The following is a 24,715-nucleotide window of genomic DNA, read 5'->3' as shown; positions in this document are numbered from 1 at the left end:
AATGAGGAAAGTATCCATGTGGATGATGTTAAAAAAGTTTGGAGGTGAACCATGTGATAGAAGACAGATCTTAGAAATGGTAGAACATTTGGTATATACCTTGGAGATACCAAGAAGCAAGCACTGGAAGGCAAACAAGTAAAAGAAAGTAGCAACAGCCTGGATGAAGTGGGTGAGGATTGCTTGAGTTTTTGTAATAAAAGTATCATCACATTGATGAACTGAGCAAACATTTTTTTTTGTATAAGGTCTGTACTACTGTTCTCTGTGTAACAGAGACGTATGCCTAACAAAGGAAATTGTGTAGGTCTTGAACAGGGCTTACTAAAGAATGATAAAATTCACTGGCAAGATTGCAGTGGGTAGACCGGGAACAAGGAAGTGGCAAAAAGATTATTATTATATTTTTCAGATGAAACCTACAGGGGATATTGGCTTGAAATTCAAGCTTCTAAAGAATATGGTGTTCATTTGGAAGAAGTTACAGAAGACGATGGGAAAATCAGTAAGAAAAGATCATATATTAGAAAAGAAAAGAAGATATATTACTAAATACATTGGTAAAAATATAAAATGAGTAAAATACAAGGTGAATTGTTTTAGGGCGTTGTATCTTTGCTTGAACTTTTTAGATTGTAATTGCACAACATCCTGTGGGAAATTGTTCCACAGTCCAACTCTGTTAGGAGTAAAAGACCTCTGGCATTGAGAAGTTCAGCAGCATGACACAGTTACTGTATATTGGTGATCCTGTGCAGCAAATTGGATCACTCTTGGCAGGAAAAGAGGATCAGGGATCAATTATGATATTATGATAGTGAAAGCTATTTATTAAAATACAACTTATAAATAATTGACAAATAAGAAACCATCCGTCGGTGGTCCAAATCATAACTGCTAGTGTTAGGAAACAGAAACCTACCACCATGAAAAACTGTCTAAAAGAGAAAATTCTGTGGCAAAAGCAATCATCCACAGTGAAGAACATTATTTTAGTAAAAGGAAGGACAAATGACCTAAAACTGGTTGCATTGATTTTATTAGTGTTGTGAATGTATGAGGCCTTACTTATACTAATACCTAAATTCCAATGGCATTTGCTGACAGTTTTATTATTAGATGTCTCTTAAGAATAAGATGCATTGTCAGAGTTTCAGACTCATTCAGCAGCTGTCTGTCTACTTGGGGAGGTTGGGATAGTAAATCAGTACAAGATCTACTACTTAACTCCTTTTTAACTGGATCCAGCTAGGCACTAGAAATTATCCTATTGTTAAGAACGAAGGTTTGTAGCTATGAAAAATACAAATTGTCATAGAAAATTTGTCATTTTACTGGAGTTCAGCCTTATACTCCATACCATTCACTAATCAGCTTCATGTCACGATTGAGACTAAAGGCAGCTTCATTTCTTGTAAGTTTAGATTTGATTACACTCACAATTGTTGCATCATTGGCATAATAAACAATCTTGTTTTTCAAGCAAACAACTGTACCAATTGTATACTGTTCACTAAAGTTAACAGTGGACCAAGAACACTAGGAACACCAGACATGATAGGTTTTGGTTTGCAAAAGATACCTTCAAAAGCAATTTCCTGCTGCCTACCTGTAAGGAAATCTTAAAGTAATTTTAAGACATATATATCCACCCATTCCAAGTTTCTAAAGTTTGAAAATAAAGGCCTTATGATTTACAAAAGCAAAAGTTACACTAAAATCTGTTTGATTTACTCAACACTCAAGTCCCTTATCAAAGTTCTCTTTCAAATGGCATGTCAAGTATAACAATGATATCACTTGTTTACACTAAAAATAACAGCAGCGGACCAAAAGCACTACCTTGTGGAACACCATACGTGATAGGTCTTGGTTAATTAAAGACCGTCAACAGTAACTTGCTGCTGTCTACCTATAAGGGAATCTTAAAGTACAGTGGTCCCCCGTATTCGCGGGGGATGCATACCAGACCCCCCCGCGAATAGTTAGAATCCGCGAATGTTTGGAACCCCTATAAAAAGGCTAAAAACAGCCTATTTTGTTAGTTAAAACTTAAGAAAAACCACTAAAAATTTTCATACTTGGTTTTTTTAATAGTTTTATCACAAAAAGTGCATTTTATGATGAATTGATAACAAAAACCAGGAATTTGTGGATATTTCTCATAGAAAAATACCGCGAATGCGCGAATTTTCCGCGAATAATGCAGGGAAACGTTCCCGAGAGAAATCCGCGAATGTGTGAGTCCGCGAATGTGTGAGTCCGCGAATGTGTGAGTCTGCGAATCCGGAGAACGTGAATACGGGGGGTCCATTGTAATCCTAAAAAAATATCCATCCATTCCAAAAAATTCTGAAGTTTAAAAATGAATGCCTTATGATTGATTAAATCGAAAGCAACACTAATATCTACTTTAAGTACTCTACACTTAAGATACTTATCAAGGTTCTTTTTAATGTTTAAAATATTTTGGACATAATTCAAACCAATAACTACTGAAAAGTATCTAGTAACTTAAATGTAGGCAGTTATATTTTGATTATTCACTACAACCTTGTAGATCATGAGATGCCTTATTTCCTAGCAGAAGTAACCCAGTCACACCAACCTGCTTATTCAGAAAAAAACACTTCAAGTATGCATGGCTGGACCCCTAGCACAAGCTTAATATCATATTTAATTAAATTATGCAATTCCAGACCATTCATAGCTCACCCTTGTCACTCTCCCAGATCACCTTTAGTGGTCATCTTTGTGGCAACTTTTGCCATGTGCCAAGCAATCATCTGTATGACTTTATTTCTTATAAGATTTGTTTTAAAATTATTACACATAGTTATACATGTATTTTCAATAGTTTTCATTTTTGTGTTTTTCATTTTTTTGCTTGGAGGAACCAACATTTGTCTTTCTTCTGTTATGAATATATACAGAGGTTCAAGTTGTGTTAAGATTTTTGGTGGCATGGAAAGTGTATGTTACTGAATATCAGTGAAATGGTCCAAGTTTTTATTCCTATAGGTTTCGTAAGTTTGTTGTGTTTGGACTTGATAATATAAGTGCTTCACATTCCCATAATGCTAGATTGAGAAAGTGGTAGTTGCAATTGTTTCAAAAGAATCAAGAGATAAAAGTCGGTATTCTTAAGGATCAGTGGTGAATCTTTATGCTGTTTATCATAGTAATGGAAGAACCAACAAATAAGTGCAGGATATGGGTCACTGAGAGCTGTCTTTTGCAGATGACCAAATGTTAACAGCAGGATGTTAGGCAGAAAAGGTGGAAATTTTTCAAAGGTGGGAGAGTTAAATGGATAGGAAGAATTGAAAATCAGTATAAGCAAATGAGTGGATGGTGCCTGGAGAAGTAGCAAAGGAAAAGTTCTATTGTGAAAGTGTCTGTGTAGTTGTAGGAAAGATGCTAGGTGCTCTCTCTACTGTGTACCAAGTGTAATAGATTGGGTTATAGGAGGTACTCAGGATCACAATATTTTCATGAGTTAGAGATTTTTGATGAGAGGCCTACTACAAGAGCAAATGGGGAACAGAGGAGAGTTGAGAACCATGATGGGGAGGTTTTGAAAGATGTAGAGCATTCCTGTTTCCTTGGGTGGGCGGGGAGGGGGGGACTGTAAAGCATGACTTGAGAAAACTGTAAAACAGAGAATAGCTGCAATGTGGATGGAATGGAGATAGATAACTAGACTAATGGTGAACATGTCTGAAAAGTATATTAAGGTTGTATTACTTGATGCCTCACTAACATAGGAAGGGTCAAGTAAAATGGAAGAGATTTTGAAAAGTTGTGACTACAAAATGATGAGATTCATTGCCAGAGCATGATGGGAAGATCATATTACGAATGAAGAAGTGATAGAGAGATGTGGAATCAAGAAGCTGGGTAAAAGAATGTGGTCCCAAAGATTGAGAAGGTTAGGACACGTGATAGGAAAGGCTGTGGAGCAGTTGCTCAGAAAAGCAATAAAAATGGAAGTAACAGGATGAAGACTGTAGAAGGACCCAGGAAATCATGGTAGATAGGGATAGGGGATGACCCTTATACGATATGTTTTTCATCTTATTCTTTATGTGCTCACATTCCTTTTCATTCAGGAGTATTGCACGGGTAAGAGGTGTCAGTAACACACAATAAACTGGTTGGACAATTGAACCATCAATGCGAGTAGGTAATGTGTTTGTTGAACAAATGATGATGCAAAGGTTTTCTTCCTCTCTCTCCTTTTTAATCACTTCTGGTCTCACTTTGTTGTGTTTGTTGTTGTGTAACACTCCTAATGATGTATGACTTACAGGATAAATATATGTACCTAATTCTTTAGAATATCTTGAATGAAGAAATGTGTATTCTTTTGTGATTGGAGGAGTGGGTATGGGTGATCTTAATGATATGGAAGTATGTATACTCTGTTCCTTTTATGGTTAGTCTTTTGCTTGTACATATTGTATGATGTGAAATTTGAAGAATAAAAGTATGTTGTAAAAATAAAAGAGTATTGGATATTAAAAGAAATATGCATATACTAAGTGAAGAAGAGGACACATAGTTGATTTACTTTTTTAAAATTCTAGAATAAAACACTTTTTTGAGTAAGTTTTATGATATATTTTTATCTTCCAGGTCAAGTATTTTGACGGGACAATATGTTCATAATCATGGTGCCATAAATAATTCTTTAAGTGGCCATTGCAGTAGTTCACAGTGGCAGGTAAGCAAGGTTCTTTTGAGTAATGTAAGCTGTTTGCTAAAGTAGCTTGTTATGCATTGTAAAACTTTGTCAGAAGTTTTGGTTTCTGTTTAATATTTTTAAAGTTCCTAGCTGACAGGTATTTGCGGACACCAAAACTGGCATTTTTTGTTTGCCTTAATTATTAATTGTTGCATGAAATTGGTTGCTTTGTAAATAGAATTGCTTGTTGGTGTAGATGATTTTTTTCGCTTGGTTACGATACGGATATTTATTTCTTTGTAAAGCACTGTTCTGAAGTTTTTTGTTGGCTGTATTTTGCCTATTCAACAGTTTAAACCACCACCTTGTTCAAGATGGCTGCCTTCTTATTAACAGTTTTTAAAAATCTTATAAGAGTATGCTAATTTAGAAACAAACTACGTACGTACATTCTTTCATACCTGGTGAAAAATTCCCCCTCCCCCATTTGAATATTTGTTCCCATGCATTCATTTCATGACTTCACATGTTCATAGTTGATAGTACTGTATTTTTTTCTCAGCAATTTTTCCTAACCCATTGGAATTTTTATATTTTGGTCAGTCACTAATTTTCTTCCAATCAGAGGTTTAGTCACAAATATTCTAGTCAAACGGATGTCATTTAGTTTCATTCCTATTTTTACATTATTCATTGTCATTTATACAATTCATTTCTGTATAAGCAACTTACCAAGAATTGTATAGCTATTAGTTTCAATGCGTCAGCAACTAGAATTTTGAAATTCACGGTAGCGCTACTTATGTTTTGGCTAGGCTACTATCTCCACCCACTTGCAGGGTAAGAGAGAAACCTGCTCAGCACAGATTCAGTTTGTTTCTGTCAGCTGATGGCTTTACACCACATATTAGCAGCAGCGAATTTTGGAAATCTTTTGCTTCTCAGTTGGTTGTATTGGCATACGATTGGTGAGTTATCCTCATTATTGGTAACCTTTTCGGTATAATTAGACAGTGTCAGCGTCAGGTTCTTTACAGACCAAATTTACCAATTTTTGATTGATTATTACTTGAATTTAGACAATTTAGGCTTTGTTGACACTTGACTTGTCAGCAATGACCAATTCAAATTCTCAAAGTATTAGGTATTGTAGCAAAGGTTGCAATACTAGGTTAGTTAAAGCCTGTTATGATACGCATATTCTCTGCACGCCTTGTAGGATCAAATTTGTTCTCCTGACTTGATTTGTCAGGAATATGAACATTGTGATGTTGAAATATGGAGGATCTTGAGAAGTCATTTGTCCAATTTAGGGGGAGAAAAAAGGAGGAAAACATTCTGTAGAGCCAGTAGTATAAAGACAGGATTTTGCTAAGTCTTTAGATGGTAAGTTGGTGAATATGATGAAACAGTTAGGTTTAGTGAAAATCCTTATGGACAATGTTTAGTGCTAAAACTGTGGTTGAAATTTTAATGGAGGAGGTGGCTGCCCATCCCACCAATTCTCCTAGACATAGGTCCCTGGCATACCCCTAACCCTGGGAGTAGTCAAACTGGTAGGTCAAGGGAGGTCAGTGAGGTCTGTCTGCAGGTAGCCACTCTCCCAGTTGAACCTGTTGCTGCTTACCAGGTTATGATAGACCGCCACTGGAAAGGTGCTCAATGGAAGCGAGTCGTCTTTCATCTAGCTTGTCTAGTTCTGGGGAATCTAGTCCCAGGTGCCTATGGGGCTTCGCAGACGAATCACACCCTTTGAAAAAACTTGCAAGAAAAGTGTCCCATTCCCCTTTAGTGCCTTCTAAAAGGTTCAGAGAACCTCAAGATCAATATCTGTCCTGCAGTTTTTGGGACAGTCCTGAATGTTTCTCCCAGTAACATCCAGAATTAGAGGAACAGTATTCGACTGTTAAGCGTCCCACTTCCTCGTAAGCGCTCATCTTCTAATAGAAACCAACCTGTTGTTGATTGAGCACCCATCCATTGCTCCAGATTGTTCTTCTGTGCCTAAGAAGGTGTCTGAGCACCCATTAGCACCCGAATGTTCAGCTCCTGAAGTCCCAGTAACTCCTGAGCTCTCTCAGACACCTGAGTGCCCATTAGTACCTGAGTACTCAGTGATTCCCCAGTACACAGGTATTCTCATACTTACGATGGGGTTAGGTTCCAATAAATCCTTTGTTTGTTGGTAAAATCATATCTGGGGTAACCAGTACCATCTTTACATATGTATAGGGTGGCCTAGCTTACACTACACTGTATACTATATACATTATATGGTATAGAAATGATTAATTTCAGCTAATTCTCTAGGTTTAATGCAGATTGGCTTATGGTAATTCAGTACAAAGAGAAATTGAATAACACTAACAAGAGTTAGCCTAGGGCATACTATGGTGTATCGTATCCATACGAACACAGTAGCCTAGCCTACAGTATACTTTATGCTACATATACAGTATAATAGTTGTTAATATGATCCAATTCTGGAAGTTCTATGCATTCTGACTATGATGATTCAGTAAAAAAAAAAAAAAAAAAAAATTGGGCACAAAACGAGAATCAGATATGGTCCGACATCGGCATAGAACGATGTCAGACTGCTGATGGCTACTTATAAATTATAAGATACAAACAAAATGAATATGCATCTTTTCTATGAGTCTTTTAAAAAAAGTTATACATTACTTCACTGTATCCTATAATATTGTATGTATTCTCATATTATTGTAAGTGCCTCAGTGGCGTGGTTGGTATGGTCGTTGCCTGTAACCTTGGTGGCAGCGAGTTCGATTCTCGGGCATTCCATTGATGGGGCAGAGATGTGTATTTCTGGTGATAGAAGTTCATTCTCGACATGGTTCGGAGTCACGTAAAGCCGTTGGTCCCGTTGCTGAATAATCACTGGTTCCATGTAATGTGTAAACACCATACAAACAAACATATTACTGTAGTTTTATAAAATACTAACATAGCGGTCAATGTTTTGGTTTGGAAATCAGCTGATAACAAATAGAGTTATAACTCAATTCTGAGCAAATTGTCTTGCTTCTAGTTAACTTAAGCGAATATCTAGATACTTTACTTATATGAGACAGGGTCATTTTTTGTTATATGACGTGTTTTTAAGTTTAAATATGACTTGAATACGTGTCATTGTGAACTAAATTATTATTTCGTTAACAGATGTTTATTGTGTGAAAAAGAAACGTGATTCACTTGATTTCATCATAATACAGTAAAATGTGTCAAGCCCAGTAGTTTTGATTGAGATGATTCTCTCAATTTTATCTATGGTTGTATTTGATGGCATAAGTTTATGAGAGTTTTATACTTGTTGGCAATGCATGATAATAGTCATTAACAGCTTGAACAGTTTTCTTAGCTTCAGCTACAACTTGGTTTAAATTTGACAGTATATATTTCCTTGCTGATCTTTGATCTATAGCATATAAAGTTATTACATAAAATATATCAGTCCTATTCTACATGACATCATTTATAACATGACTATGGTAATTGTTTACTATCGTATGATGCTTGAAATACAAGCCAAAACAATGTTGTTGTTATCCAGTTAGGTTGTACTACTTACCAAAAAATTTGCTTCTTGTTCAGTTGTTCATGGCTGTACACATTTATGTAATGGACCTAACGTTAAAACAATACTTTCATCATTGTCTTTTGCTGTTTTTGAACTAATTTAACTAGAAGATGGGATTAATTTAGGCTATTGTAATTTGGTCTCTATCACTCCCTGAATGTAAGCTGCTGCCTGCACCCGTCCGTTGCGAGCAAAATTTGAAAATAGTATTAAAAAAATATTGCGGTATCAGTATTAATTGCTCTCCCCACCATAAAATTGGATTATTGTAAGACGAATTATCGTAACCTGAACACTACCTGTATACAACTCCATGAAGTGCTCATTGGCATCAGAACTCCCATTGACGCCTCAATGTTGGTTAGCTCTTGAGCATTCAGTACTGCCTGGGGGCCCATTAGCACCCAAGCGTCTGTTAGTGCACAAAGGCCAGCTAGCTCATGAGTTCTGTTTGTTTCCCAAGCGCCCATTGGCTGCCGAGCACCCTTTGGTACCAGCTTTAATGCCTGTCTCTACTTTGGAGCTCCCGGCGCCGACTCCTGTTGTTGGGGTAACGTTGCCAAACTCCCGAACCCAGCCATTACACAGTCCCTTGCCTTGGGATACCAGGTTCCCGCAGTAGAGGATCCTTTGTTTGCGACCATTCAGCTTCAATTAGACAACAGCTTGGGTTTTATCAATAAAACCCCTTCGATTCCTCAGCCTCCAGCAGACATGTCTCTTTTTCTTTGGATGAGGAAGAGGAAGTGGACCCGGTCACCCCACCTTTTGCATATTCTTCATTGCTAAGGTTTATGTTGGCAACTTTCCCCAATTTCTTCTCGCTTGCAGCTCTGGCTTCCCTGGCTTCCACATATTTGATGGGCAACCAGACAGTAGGCTCCATGAGACTTCCTAAGATTGTGCTTTCTTCATCAGCAAAGAAAGTACTATTGCACAAAGTGGAAGGTTGGTTCTCGGGGAAAAAAGAGCAAGGAAGAGCCTCCCTTAGTTTCTTTCCTTCCAGGCTCTCTCAGAGAAGTTACTTGTCCTATGCAACTGGAGAGGCCCTTTCCATGGGAGTGTGCCTCCTAACAGGGGGATTTCTCTGGTCTGAATGTTCTTCCTGGAGGTGTCCCTTCACTTATGCTAAAACACTTTTCTTGATGTCAGAACTGGACCACTTGATTAAGAACCTATTTAAGGTCTTCCAAGTGCTTAACTTCGATCCCCTGCTCGCAAGATTAAGGACTGCCCTCATATACTCCTACAAAAGGAGACCCTTTCACAAAAATCTTCCCTCCTTTTCTCTCTACTTGACTGGCAACACCTGTTCCCACAGGGAACAGTACTACAGATTGCGTCAGACCTGCAGAAAAGATCAACCCAGGACCTCCTCGCTCATTCTGCAAGACACTCAGGAGAGACTCCTCCCTTCAGTTGTGGTAGAGGCAGACAAAGAGGCTTCCCTAGACCTTGTGCATGTGTCCGATTCTCCTCAAGGGCAATCCAGAAGTCCTCTGCACAGCCCCTATTATGTAAATGAGAGCCTCGTCCTCTGTACTCCAGTAGGAGCAAGGCCCCTCCATTTTTGGGAATGTAGGGAAGTGAAGGGAGTAGAACCCTGGATTTTAAAAAACCTAAAGGAGGGATACTCCATCCCTTTCATACAAAAGCCTCCCTTAACCAGTTCACCTTTCATATTGATGGTGTACTTTGTAGGCTCGGAGAGGTTTTCAGCCCTCTCCCAGGAAGTATCATCCCTCAGGAAAGAAGCCATTGAAGTGGTCAAAGGTGCCTGCTCTCGGGTTCTACAACCGGCTGCTTGGAGTCTCCCAAGGCCTCAGGAGGCTGGATGCCAGTTCTGGACTTAAGTGCTATGAATTTGTACGTCCAGAAGACCAAGTTCAAGATGGAAATGAGTCAGTCAATCCTTTCATCCATTCCCCAGTAAGATTGGATGATTCAATGACATGCTGGACGCATACTTTCATGTCCCCGTTCTTATGGGGTGTTTCCAGAACAGGTGTAGCAATTCAGAGCCCTTTGCTTCGGCCTGTCCACAGCTCTCCAGGTATTCATGCGAGTGCTTGCTCTCATAATGAAATGGTTACATCTAGTGGGAATCAACATTTCACTCTACCTAAACGATTGGCTTCTTCATTCCCAATTGAAGAAGAAATGTACAGAGGACCTCCAAAAGACCCTTCTTCTAAGCCAAGACTTGGGGCTTTTAGTAAACTTTCAGAAGTCCTAGTTGACTCCCTCTCAGGAGATAGCATATTTAGGGATGAGGATAAACTGACTTTCCAGGTTTTTCGTGTCCCCCCTTCAGGAGGTGGACATATTTCTCTCCTTTCAGTCCTGCTCTGAACAGTTGGAGTAGCCTACTGGGGACCCTCTCATCCATGGAGCAATTCGTAACTCTGGGAAGACTGCACATGAGGAACTTACAATTTTATCTAAGAGTCAGTTTGGACAGAAAGAAGTATCTTGACATGTATATTTTCTTAGTGACTCTGGAAATCAGAGGACCTGCTTTGTTGGAGGTCAAGAGACAGATTCTCACAAGGTAAGTCAGCCCTTCCTCTGAGCCCTTACCTAGTGTGTTATTCAAGATGCTTCAGACCTAGGTTGGTGAGCTTTCCTGGGAGACAGGGAGTTCTCTGGGATATGGACTCTAGAGCAAAGGAAGGGGCATATACGTAAATGTAAAAGAACAGAAAAGTAATTCACTGGGGATTACAAGCTTTTGCAGTATAAGTGTTCAACAAGACAGTGGTAGTCCATTTGGACAATGCTATGGCACTGTCTTATGTCAAGAAGCAAGGGGGGGGGGGGACACATTTGTTTACCCTTTGCAAAGCAGTGAGAGCGTTTCACATCTGGGTAGATCAAAATTGAACATTGATCCTGACCAGATTTATCCAAATAAGAAGCAAGTTCTCCCTACAGAGTGGACCCTAGACCCCCTTGTTTGTGTAGATCTTTGGAAACTGTAGGGAAAGCTAATCATGGATCTGTTTGTGACCACCAGGAACCATTGTTTTCCTCTGTATTGTTCATCAGCCCCAGATCCATTAGCATGGGTGACAGATGATGGTGAGGGAAGTTATCAAGAAGTTCTGAACTTACCAAAAAGCGACTATGACACTAGTAGCGCAATTTTGGCCTGCTCAAGAGTGGTTTCTGGACTTGCTAGAGCTTCTGATGAACTTTCCGAGACTATTTCCTCAAAAACCCAATCTACTCAAACAGCCTCTCTTCAGACGGTTCAACTAAAGACTGTCCACTTTGGTCCTGACCGCATTCAGACTGTTAGGAAACTGGTGCAAGCGAAGAGTTTTTCAAAGTCAGTTGCAGAGACTCTTGCTTGATGTAGAAGCCAACCATTAAGCAAAGTATGCCAGCCCAAGTGGACAGTCTTTTGATCCTGGTGCAGAAGACATAATGTTCCAGAGAGAAATCCGTGAATACACGAGTCCCCGAATCTAGAGTTTGTGAATATGGGGGTTCACTGTACAGTACTGTACCGTGTTTAATGCAATATAGTAATGTATTGTCAAACACTTCTTCGTATGTGTATGTGCATAGGGAACATAACATATACATGTGTGCATTGTGTTGGGATAAACCACACTTGCATGTTATGTGCCTCTCTCTCTCTCTCTCTCTCTCTCTCTCTCTCTCTCTCTCTCTCTCTCTCCTCTCTGCCTCATCCTTCTCTCTCTCCTCTCCCGGCTCTTCTCTTCTTCTTCTCTCTCTCTCTCTCTCTCAGTTTTTTTATGGTATGGGTTTTGTATACAGTACATTACACATATTGTAAGTATAAGTAGGTATAAGTAGGTGCAGGTAGTACATACTCAATGTTATAAGCAATTAGTTTTGCAAATATATCTCTGGATTCAAATCATAAGTAAATCATTACTTTAAATTGAATGGTAATTACAAAATATGTACTGATTTGTAAAGGCTAAATAATTTACAATAAACTATGAGAGTTAGCTCCAGGTTACCCTGTTGTGTATGTTATATGCCAGTCTTCATTACTTAACTGATTCCATTACTGGAAGGGACAGGCCCCTGAGCTGTCTGGGAAGTTCAGGTGATACTGTGTAAGGACAGTAGTACTGTGGTCCGTTTCCCAAGGCTGCTGTCAGTGGAAAACTGATGATTAGATAGTTGTTGAAATTTAGGAATTGAATTGTTGAGCTATAGGAATTCATAGCATAGGCAAATTAATGAAACAGAAAGTTTGTGATTTTATTAATGATGATATTATAAATATTTTATCCAATTCATTACCTGAAAGACAATCATTAGAGGATCAGTTTGTATCTTTTAAGGACTTCACAGAAAATTGACTAATCGTACAATCTTAAAAAAACACATAAGAAATTGATGGTAGATGTTAGAAAGTTTCATTATTTAGAAAATTATAATGGAAAGCAAGTTATTTTATAAAGAATTTAAATAGTATTTGTTGCTACAAAAATATCAGCCATCGCTTTTTGCGCAGGAATCTCTCTCAGTGTGAGCTTGAATAGTCATTGAAACTCGGTGACAAAGTCATTAACTATTGATGAGAAGGTGAGTAGTGGGATTATCATTCTCACTGCCATTAGCGAACGCTTTTCCTTATGCCGCCATGCAGTGAGGACTTCTTGCTGTGCTCATGCTTGGCTAAGTTGAAATTATTTTGTATGATTGTTATATAATTTTTTATTTATAGTACGAGATAATAAACTTGGGCAACATGTTGTAAATGTTAGGAGGGGTTTGAATGTATGAAGGGGCACTTCATGACCCTTCTCTTAACTGATCCACTCCGTGTGAGTGAAACCTTAACCTAACTTACTGAGGCACACAGCCTTGTTGTTTTATCATCCCCGTAGGGATGGGAGGTATCTTACGATAGCCAGTACAAAATTGTCTTTGAAAACTTCTGGTGCATATCATATGAAAACCCTTATTTTCTGCTATATTTTAATTAATTATTCAAGAAAATATTCAAATCACTTGAATGCGCTATTAATGACTATGACAGCTCTATGGCAACTGACACCTCATTGCCCACAACATCTCCTAGTCCCAGTACATCTTGTATATAATTGTCCATAAATATACTTGGATTGTTGCTGGTATTACTTCTTATCTTTTATGATATTATGCAAGCTGTAATTGTACTTGTTCAAGATAAAGCACATAAAATATTAGAAAGGATACACAACTTGCTAAATTAGTGTTTTTTAGTCTCGGAAAAGAGGCCTCACGCATAGTTGGAAATATTCGCTTTCAACTTTCTATGTAAACTATGGGTATTTTTTAATGTGTATGGAATGTTTGTTCTTAGCAACCTTGACTTACTGATATTTTTTTCAAAATATGTAGACAGCTTTATTATTGATTGTGGAAAACATGGATGGCAGTGAATTATTAGTATTTTATATAGCATTAACTTTCAGTAAAACAGTTTTCTGCCAGTAAATCCCATTCATCATAAAATAGCCTCCTACAGTGCACTGTGTATTCAGGCTTATAAAGTAGAATGTTGAATGAAAAAAAAGGTATTGCATGCTCTGACAATTCCCTCAAAATAACAAGTAGTGGCACATTTAATTTAGCTGCACACCTTCATCCTCTTTGGTTGTCCTCCTACCTTGGTTGTGCTTCCAGTATCACTTAAGTTTTGCTTCCATTTTAGTTTCATTTCTAGGGTGTTATGAGAGTTATCCTTATTTGAAAGAGTGAAATGGAAAGATTATTATAGTATTTCTTTAAAATACTATCAAATAGGATTTTTGTAATTACAGTTTTATTATTATTATTTTTCATATTTTTTTTATTTTTTTGGTCTATCACAGTCCTTCAATTCGACTGGGTGGTAATTATAGTGTAGGGTTCCAGGTTGCATCCTGCCTCCTTAGGAGTCCATCGCTTTTCTTACTATGTATGCCGTTTCTAGGATCACACTCCTCTGCATGAGTCCTGGAGCTACTTCAGCCTCTAGTTTTTCCAGATTCCTTTTCAGGGATCTTTTGATTGTGCCTATACTCTGTTTTTTTTCATCTGTCCATCCGCCTGTGGTGTTTTTGTATGGTAAGACTGCGTCCCGGGCTTTAGATAGTTACGCTATGTGTAAGCTTTAGGTATAAAAGGATATCTGGGTGTACATTTGCAACTGAAAAGTGTTTTAATAATTTACTGTATGCGAATTACACCGTTAATATTCGAAATAGGATATTATTATAATCGTTGAATGTAAGCTGAATGTAACTATCTAAAGCCCGGGATGCAGTGTTACCATATAAAAACACCACAGGTGGATGGACAGATGGAAAAAAACAGAGTATAGTGTATCTATGATTATGGGTACAATTTCCACTGGCATATCCCGTATTCTTCTTATTTCTATTTTCAGGTCTTGATACTTATCCATTTTTTCCCTTTCTTTCTCTTCAACTCTGGTGTCCCATGGTATTGGGACATCAATGAGTGATACTTTCTTCCGGATTTTGTCAACCACGTCTGGTCTATTTGGACGTATCACCCTTTCTGTCCTGATATCATAGTTCCAGAGAATCTTTGCCTGATCATTTTCTATCACTCCTTCAGGTTGGTGCTCGTACCACTTATTACTGCAAGATAGCTGATGTTTCTTGCACAGGCTCCAGTGGAGGGCTTTTGCCACTGAATCATGCCTCTTTTTGTACTGGTTCTGTGCAAGTGCTGGACATTAGTTTGCTATGTGGTTTATGGTCTCATTTTTTGTATTGCACTTCCTACATAAGGAAGAGATGTTATTTCCATCTATCATTCTTTGAAATTATCTTGTTCTTAGGGCCTGATCTTGTGCCGCTGTTATCATTCTTTCAGTCTACTTCTTGAGCTCTCCCCTCTGTAGCCATTGCCATGTTTCATCCCTGGCTAGTTCTTTACTGTCTCATGTATTATCTGTGCATTGGTTTGTTGTGCCATTCCTCTGTTCTGTTTGTCATTCTCCTGTCTCTGTATATTTCTGGGTCTTCGTCTACTTTTATCGGTCCTTCTTCCCATGGTTTTCAGATATTGCCCCAGTGCTCTGTTCTCGATGTTGATGCAGTCCTCTATGCATAGTAGTCCTCTCTCCTTCCTTTTGTGTTACGTATAGTCTGTCCGTATTTGCTCTTGGGTGTAGTGCTTTGTGTATTGTCATATGCTTCCTAGTTTTCTGGTCTATACTGTGGAGTTCTGCCTTTGTCCTTTCCACTATTCCTGCACTGTGCCTGATTACTGGTATGTACTGCCCATGTGTTTATGGCTTTTATCATATTTCTGGCATTGAGTTTTGACTTGAGTATCGCCTTGAGTCTGCATATATTCTTTCCTGATCGTGTCCCTCATCTCTTGGCGTTTTATAGCCCCTCCTTCCATTATTCCTAGATGTTTATATCCTGTCTCATCTATGTGTTTGATGTTGCTCCCATCTGGTAGCTTTATCTCTTCAATCCTTGTTACTTTGCCCTTTTGTATGTTGATAAGGCACATTTTTCTATTCCAAACTCCATCCTGATGTCCCCAGATACCATCCTTACAGTCTGGATTAGGGTATCTATTTCCTTGATGCTCTTACCATCCAGCTTGATGTCGTCCATGAACATCAGATGGTTAATTCTGTTGCCTCTTTTCTTGAGTTGGCACCCAGTGTCCATCTTCTGCAGTACTTTTGTCATGGGAATCATGGCTACTACGAAGAGTAGTGGGGACAGTGAGTCGCCCTGGAAGATCCCACTCCTGATATTAACCTCTGCTAGCCCTTAAACGCCGAATGGACGTATTAAATGTCGAGTCAAAATCTCCCCCGATTGCCGAATGGACGTACCATACGTCGACTCAAAAAAGTTTTTTTTTAAATTCGCGGAAAAATATTTATAGGCCTACCAGCCGAAAGCTTTTGAATCACGCGAATTGGGGGATGCTGGGAGTTCACGGATCAAGGCGTTGTTTTGTTTACAATCGTTACGCAGGCTCGCAAGCGCAAATTTCTTTCTTATCACACTAAAAAGTATCAGTGACACATCTCAAAAATTAGTTCGTCACTTTGACATAATTTTTGCACCGTTTTAAATTAACCGTTACATGAAGTATTATATATGAAAATGTGCACAATTTCATTTAGAATACAACAAAAAAATACTCATGATTGTAACTTTTATCAGTTATGAAATATTTCCATATAAATAACGATAAGTGCCAAAATTTCAACCTTCAGTCAACTTTGACTCTACCGAAATGGTCGAAAAACGCAATTGTAAGCTAAAACTCTTATATTGTAGTAATATTCAACTATTTACCTTAATTTTGCAACAAATTGGAAGTCTCTAGCACAATATTTTGATTTATGGTGAATTTATGAAAAAACTTTTTCCTTACATCCGCGCGGTAACTCTTCCGAAAAATATCATACATGTGATTGTGGTAATGTTGCACCATTTTAAAATTAGCCGTTACATAAAGTTTTATATATGGAAAGGTGTGCAATTTCATGCACAATACAACTAAAAACAACCCATGGTTGTAGCTTTTATCAGTTTTGAAATATTTTCATATAAAAAATGATAAGTGACAAATTTTCAACCTTCGGTCAATTTTGACTCTACCGAAATGGTCGAAAAACGCAATTGTAAGCTAAAACTCTTATATTTTAGTAATTTCAATCATTTACCTTCATTTTGTAACAAATTGGAAGTCTCTAGCACAATATTTCGATTTATGGTGAATTTATGAAAAAAATAACATTTTCCTTACGTCCGCGCGGTAACTCTTCCGATAAAATCATACGTGCGATTGTGGTAATGTTTGCACCATTTTAAATTAGCCGTTACATAAAGTTTTATACATGAAAATGTGCGCAATTTCATGTAAAATACAACGAAAAATAATTGAAGGTTGTAGCTTTTCTCATTTTCGAAATATTTGCACATAAATCACGATAAATAGAAAAAAAACCACATTCGGTCAACTTTGACTCTACCGAAATGGTCGAAAAATGCAATTGTAAGCTAAAACTCTTATATTTTAGTAATATTCAATCATTTAACTTCATTTTGCAACAAATTGGAAGTCTCTAGCACAATATTTCGATTTATGGTGAATTTATGAAAAAAACTTTCCTTCCCTCCGTGCGCGGATTCTCCGCCATAAATCGCGAATTGCGTACATCGCATTCTCGGAAAATTTGCTCCGTTTCATATTAGGCATTTCATAGAGTTTTATATATGAAAATGTGAACAATTTCATGTAGAATAAAAGGAAAAATATTTGAAGGTTGTAGCTTTTCTAATTTCCGAAATAATTGCATATAAAAAAAATTTATAAAAAAATTTTGACATTTGGTCATTTTTAACTCTTCGGAAATGGTCGAAAACTGCAATTGTAAGCTAAAACTCTTACAGTATCGTAATATTCAATCATTTGTATTCATTTTGAAACAAATTGGAAGTCTCTAGAACAATATTTAGATTTACAATGAATTTTTGAAAAAAAACATTTTTTTACGTCCGTGCGTTACGAATTCGTACATCATTTTGTGATAATATTTTTCCGGTGTTGCTTTTATTGTTTTATAATGTATTATATATAAAATGATTGCAATTTAGTGTACAATACAACGAAAAAAAAAAGAAACTCGTTAGCTTTTACCGTTTTTTGCACAGCGTGATTTTAATACAATTATGTATGAATTTTCTTTTTTTTGTTACCATATATCACATTATTTACATATGATAATGATATTATTTTTCATTTCGGATGATTGCATACTAAACTTCAGGCAATGGCAAAAAAAAGGAGCCAAAAATGAACTCTTAATCTTCATAACTAAGCGCGCTGTGATTTTTTGAAAAAGATTTTTTATTTTTCCCCGCTTCCGCGCTCACTCAAAACCGGCTCCGGCATTCGGGGGAGTTTTTGATTTTTACCGCTTCGGCGTTTAAGGGCTAGTATAATTCCAGAGCTTATAAGTATTGTATTCCAGTTGTGCATTGTATTATTATTATTATTATTATTATTATTATTATTTGAAAATATTAATAAACATATTCTCTCTCTCAGCTGACTGACTGACTGACTGACTGACTGACTGACTGACTGACTGACTGACTGACTGACTGACTGACTGACTGACTGACTGACTGACTGACTGACTGACTGACTGACACATTACTTGATGTATTTGACAGGTGTTGGACCTTAGCCGCCTCAGCTTGGTATCTGGAGTTTGAAAGAAAGATGCATGATGACTGGGATTTCCTTCATTCTTACATAATTTTTTTATTTATAAACTAAAATCTTACTAATTCACTATAGTATTTTCTGTAATGAATTGATTGCTGTTTACATTAATATTAATGTTTGAAAATTAGTAAATTATTTATCATACAAAAAACATACATCTCTGTAAGAGAGAGAGAGAGAGAGAGAGAGAGAGGGAATTATTATTGTTATTATGTAATATCATTTAATCTTATTAAACTTACTAATACATTATTGATTAATATTGATATTTTAAAATTAGTAAATAATTTTCGTATCATAAAAATGTATTTAGTCATGAAAATAACATTGTCGGAAAAACATGCGAATAGGCGAATTTCCAGCAAATAATGGGTAGATGTGGTCCAGAGAGAAATCTGCAAATCTGTGAGTCCGTGAATCTGGAGAAGCGAATATGGGGGCCCACTTTATGACTCTTCTTCCCTGAGAGAGCAGAATATTTCTCTTGAAAAACAGTCCAGCCTTTCAAATACAGTTTGAAACAACGTCTCCGACTGCTCAGCGAGAGGAAGTGATGATGTCATAGCAGAATAGGATGATGTCACAACAACAGGAGGAAGAGACACCACCACAGCTGATGTCATAGGCTGAGAGGATGCTGGGAGTGATGTCATGACATCTCTAAAGGCAGTGCTGGTCGATGGCCTCCTTCAGGAGTGATAAGAGAGGACCCAGAAAGTGTCGACGTTGACATAAGCATCCCACTAGGTGTCACCACACTACGTAGATCCAAAATAATATAGTCCAGGGGGAGGAGGGACTGGCATGGGGGGCTGGGTTCGTGCCTCCAAGAAATGAGTCGGCAGACTATCCAAGGAGGGGGAACCCTATAGGCACAGCGACGCCCAAACAGCTGCCATCTTGTTTGATTTCAAATCTGAAAATAATAAAACAGATGAAGCAGCCTCCTCTCTTTCGGGAAGGACATTAGATCATGAGGGAAAGGGGGCTACATTACACATAACATCATTCTTCTGAGCAACTCCGGATACTTCCAGTGATTAATCAATGGAAGAGAAGGAAGGAGACTGAGGAACAATTGCAGTAGGAGGAGCGCTTCTGGGAGGGGGGAAAGCCGAATCATCTAAATGAGGGCAGAATACCCCTCCCAAGAAGAAAGGGTAGAAACTCTACGATGCTCCCTCTTCCTGTAAAACACCTTCCACTGCAACTTAGGCCAGGCGAGACATTCCAGGTATGGATTAGTAATAGTACAAAAATTAGATTGTATGGGGATCTGTAACTGTAGAAGCCAAAAACCTGGAGCACGGAAAACCCTGAACGCCCAGACACATGCGTTGATGAGGCTGTAAACTCCATGATAAACACAATCACACACACAGACAACTGAAAACGCAAAGAATCACGGGCAAACAAAGCAACCGGCTTGGAAGGAGAGCAAAAGCATCTACTCTCCAAGACGGTCAAAAGAAGACTAACACGTCACGAGGTGCTTGCTTGGTTGTCGACCAGCCTTCACCTCGTATACGCATGAGTTGCCAGATCTCACAGATTCCTTGCTCTACAATCTTTGATTGTTTTAACCAGTTTCCAGCTGGCACGAGAAGATTTATCCTATTGTTAAGACCAAAGGTTTGTTCCGAATATGAACAAGCGGGGTTTTAGAATGTACTTCGGGTAGAACAATCTCCTAGCCTAACATCATCTTCCTTATTTAATAGCAGTTCAGACTGTTTTATTTTTTTATCACAATAAAACAAGGTTTCATGCAAAGTCATTCATCATAAACTTTAGAACCCTCATTCCTTTCTCCCTCTCTCATTTGGAGTCTGGTATAGCTGAATGGAGCTGGTCAAGTATGTGCACTGGCTTGAACATTTTTGCTTTGTGTGCCTGGAATTTATTTTGCACAGTGTAAAGTTATTTCATTATGAATGAGTTCTTTAAATAACCTCTTTATTGGTAAATCCATAATTTCTAGAGCTTCTTAAATATTGCTACTTAAATGTTTTTTCCGGTTATTGGGAACATGTATATTATGCTGATATTACTGCATGTAAGTGGAATGTTAAATTTTAACATTTAGGTGTACATTTTTCAGAGGTATATTTGTTAAGTGGAGCATGTTCTCTTTTTATATTTAGTGTGATATGAAATGCATGGTGTTTGCAAGTGCAAAGCTTTGATATATTATTGGTAATATGCTTATATGTGAAAAGTGTTATTGATAACATGCTTAGATTGGAAAAGGGTTATTGGTATTATGCTTAACTGGGACAAAGGGCTGTTGGTAATATGCTTAAATGTGAATTGTTATTATAAATTCTTTGATAGAGATTTTAAAATGAGACTACTTTAATTGTCTTCGATAGTGGCTGTGTTGAATTTCATAGTAATTAGTTTATGTAATTTAATTAATGAAAGAAATATGAAAAAACTAAATGGATGGTCTTTTAAAATTTTACCCTTTGTACTATATACCACATATAGAAGGTAATATGATTTCACAAATTGACTTATGTGGACACTAAAAGATGTCAACACCAAGAATTCATCCTCAGGCTGGACCAGAGAAGAAGAGCTTTGCAGCACATTTGCACCTAAATGGGTATAGAACATTCTTTGCGGGAAAATATCTGAATCAGTATGGAGAAAACCAGGCAGGTGGTTTAAATCACATCCCTCCTGGTTGGGACTGGTGGATTGGATTGAAAGGTAACTCCAGGTACTACAATTACACTCTGTCTGTCAACGGAAGTGAAGAGACGCATCATGATGATCCTCATAAAGATTATTTGACCAATGTTATAAGAAGTAGAGCTATGCAGTTTTTAACAAGTTCATCATTTGATAAACCATTCTTCATGATGTTGTCCACACCCAGTGCTCATGCTCCATTCACGCCTGAACCAAAGTATGCAACTAATTTTTCATCATTAAAAGCACCAAGAACAGCAAATTTCAATGTTGTAAATGGAAAGGATAAACATTGGCTTTTACGTTTAGGTGTTCAGCCTCTGCCAGGTGAATATATTTTGAAAGTTGATGATATATTTAGGAACAGGCTTAGAACTTTGCTTACAGTTGATGATATGGTTAAAGACGTTATTGATTATCTTTCCTCAAAGAATCAGTTAGAAAACACATACATTATTTTCACTTCAGACAATGGATATCATCTTGGTCAGTTCTCGTTGCCCCTTGACAAACGTGAACCATATGAAACAGATATAAGAGTACCTCTTTTGATTAGGGGACCTATGATTCCAGAAGGTTCTATAGTTGAATATCCAATTACAAACATTGATTTAGCTCCAACTTTCTTAGACTTGGCAGGCATACCAGTACCACCCTATATGGATGGATCATCAATGAAATCAGTTATCACAATCAATGGGAGCATTTCGCAGTCTTCAAAAGATTTACATGAAAATAGTATAGTTGGGGTAACTAAAGCTTTTACCTATTTGCGAAGATCTGTATTGATAGAACACACTGGTGAATACAAGGATGAAAATTACGGTTGTTCTTTTCTTGGAACTGGCTTGTCTGGTTGCAATCCAGATTTTTCATGCAAGTGTGAAGACTCAAAAAATAATACTTATGCATGTGTTAGACAGGTAAGTCAAACAGAAAATCAGGTATTTTGCAAATGGAATGATAATGAATCTTTTGAGGAGTTTTATGACTTAAACAGAGACCCTTTTCAGTTAAATAATAGTGTAAATCTCATTAGCAATGAAATTCATAGAAAACTTACTAATCTTCTAAGAAATCTTCAGAGATGTAGAGGAAGTAGGTGTCAGGAGCTAGGAAGTTTTGTCATTTAGAAATTGGGTGATGATACAATAAGACAGTAGTATTAGATTTCATTAAAATTGCCTTAAATGATTCTCCATCCCATTGGTTATGCTGTATGGAAGTTGGTGATATTTCTGTGCCTTGGGTGTTTTTCCATTGGTTAAATGTAAAAATTTGGATGAAACTGTTGTTAGCATATGAATAATACTATCTATGAATAAGAAATAGCTCTTGGTTCATGTCTTAGTAATGTACACTGTTAATATTGCAGTATTCTTTTATTGCTAGTGTTGAAAACTTGAACCACTAAGTTTTTTGGTTTCAAAGTTTGTTTCATGTCTTGGAAAACCCTGAGGTTATTGAGTGTTGAAAAAGGTTGTTGAACTAAATTTTTTGGTGGTTGTTTGGATTGCAGTTTTAGGACACTTTTCTCCTAATATGCTTTTGTCGTAAATGATGTAGTCAGTTTATTTATGTACAAGAATGAATATCCTCTTTAAGATCTGTTTTGAATAGTAGTGACTTAATCTTTTATGGCATTGTTTTAATTGAAAGGAATTGGTAATTTGGTAGGAATTATGTAGGTTACCTGCTGCAATATTTATGATGTATAGGCAGATTGTAGGTACTACACTGTAAAGTGAGTGTTTTTTTGAATTTGTTTTTTTCATATAGTCTGCAGCTAGAAAGATGTGTTTTGCTATATATTAAGTCTTTTACATAATGGCATTTGATTATTAAATTGGCTTATATAAAAAGAAGAGTTCATTTGAAAGACAATTTTTACTATTATCAATTGCAGTGTAGTCATGAACATACCATAGTTTTTGGCATATTAGACATACCTTAACTTTTGCAAGCATGTTTCAGAAAAATTTAAAACACTCCTCTCTTCTCTTATCTCATCCCTCTTCAATGTTAGATATTTTTGAAGCTTCTTACTTACCAGTATTCAGATATTACTGCAAAGAAGAAACTAAAACCTGTATTTTTAGGCATATTGAGGTCTCTGCCCCTTCACTTTAGTAATGGCTTTGTCCCAACTCAAACTAAAATAGCCTATCCTACCATGCCTTGTTTTATCACTTTGAGTTTGTGTTAATTTCTGATACTGTGACTAATGCATATTTGAAGATATTTTTCAGTATTACAATATATTCATGAATGTGGTGGGGCTTACAAAAATATTATCAGAGTATCACAACACACCTTAAGTACTTATGCAATCATACAACAAATGTTTGTCTGCATGGCTATAATAACAATCCTTTCCCTCTCTCTCTCCTTTTTCTCTCTCACACTGCACTGCTGCTGATGCTTTAATTGTAAGTTGAAGATATTTTACAGCATTAGTACTGTTTTTTTATTAATATGTTATTCAAAATTTAGGTTATCGTTATGTCATCTAAGACATGTTAGGTTTCTTGTTTTTACAAGTGTACTGAACCAAAATTTTCTGTCTCTCTCTCTCTCCCATTTCCCATATTACTGTATTACTGATGATTAAAACTGTAAGCATACCAAAGGTATTTTACAACAATTTACAAATATAAGTCACATGCAGTGTAAAGGAATGTTCAGTGTTAGAGGTGTGTTGGAGGCAGGGTGATTGAATAGCGTAGGCAGAAAGAGTTGGCAAAATTGAATAAAATGCAACATTCAGTAGAAACACTAGGACTGAGGTATCATGGCAGTTTAGAACTATTCCAACTATTGCTTATGTTGTTAATACTGTACATATATAAAATTGATAAATTGACTTTTAGTTGAAGGACAGTTAGCAAATATCAGTGATGAGAGCTAGTGCAACACAATACATAGTAGAAGCCCATCTGATGATAATGATTAGGATTTGCTACTGTTGATGCTAGGTGCTCATTACTGAGGTAATTTATAAAACTGTTTAGGCCATGTATAAAAAGATGACTTAATACTTAATACTGACAATTGTCAAATGCCATACGTAGTTGCTTATTACCTGATTAAACATTTTCTTCCGAGGGTGGAACATCATCCTCTGTATTTTTTATTCTTCTGTATGTAATTTTTGAATTGTTCATACACGAAACAAACCTTCGGTCTTAACATTAGGATTTACTAGCGCCAAGCTGGAAACCGGTAGAATTAAAATTACACTTGTGAGATCCAGGGACTAATGGCATCTATACCAGGTCACGGGGCATGTATACCCAGAATGCCCACGGCTACCTGTGACCCATCAGTTATTTTCCTACCGCCTTTAAGATAAGACGTGTTACTGTCTATCTCATTTAAAGCCGGTTTTTCAGTTTGCCCGTTCTTTATCCATTTCATTTTTTATTTTTCATTCCTTTTCTTTCTCCAAGTGTGATCAGTGTGTGGTAAGAGTGTAT

The 24,715-nt window shown here is 37.1% G+C and overlaps 1 protein-coding gene across 1 annotated transcript in view; it reads left to right on the top strand.

Annotated features, from left to right (window-relative positions):
• The window catches only part of LOC135197825 (N-acetylglucosamine-6-sulfatase-like), a 34,386-nt gene extending 9,946 nt beyond the window's left edge, over positions 1 to 24,440 (top strand). The window contains exons 3-4 of the mRNA XM_064224970.1: positions 4,639 to 4,726; positions 21,104 to 24,440. Of these exons, the coding sequence (XP_064081040.1) occupies positions 4,639 to 4,726; positions 21,104 to 22,372 (1,357 nt within the window). The 3' untranslated portion in view covers positions 22,373 to 24,440. The remainder of the gene's footprint in view (positions 1 to 4,638; positions 4,727 to 21,103) is intronic.
• The last annotated feature ends 275 nt before the right edge of the window (positions 24,441 to 24,715 follow it).

The sequence above is a fragment of the Macrobrachium nipponense genome, chromosome 21, assembly GCF_015104395.2.
Source record: "Macrobrachium nipponense isolate FS-2020 chromosome 21, ASM1510439v2, whole genome shotgun sequence".
In the NCBI taxonomy this organism is placed as follows: Eukaryota; Metazoa; Arthropoda; class Malacostraca; order Decapoda; family Palaemonidae; genus Macrobrachium; species Macrobrachium nipponense.
Note: the sequence above shows the minus strand (reverse complement) of the source record. Positions and strands in the feature narration are given on the sequence as shown.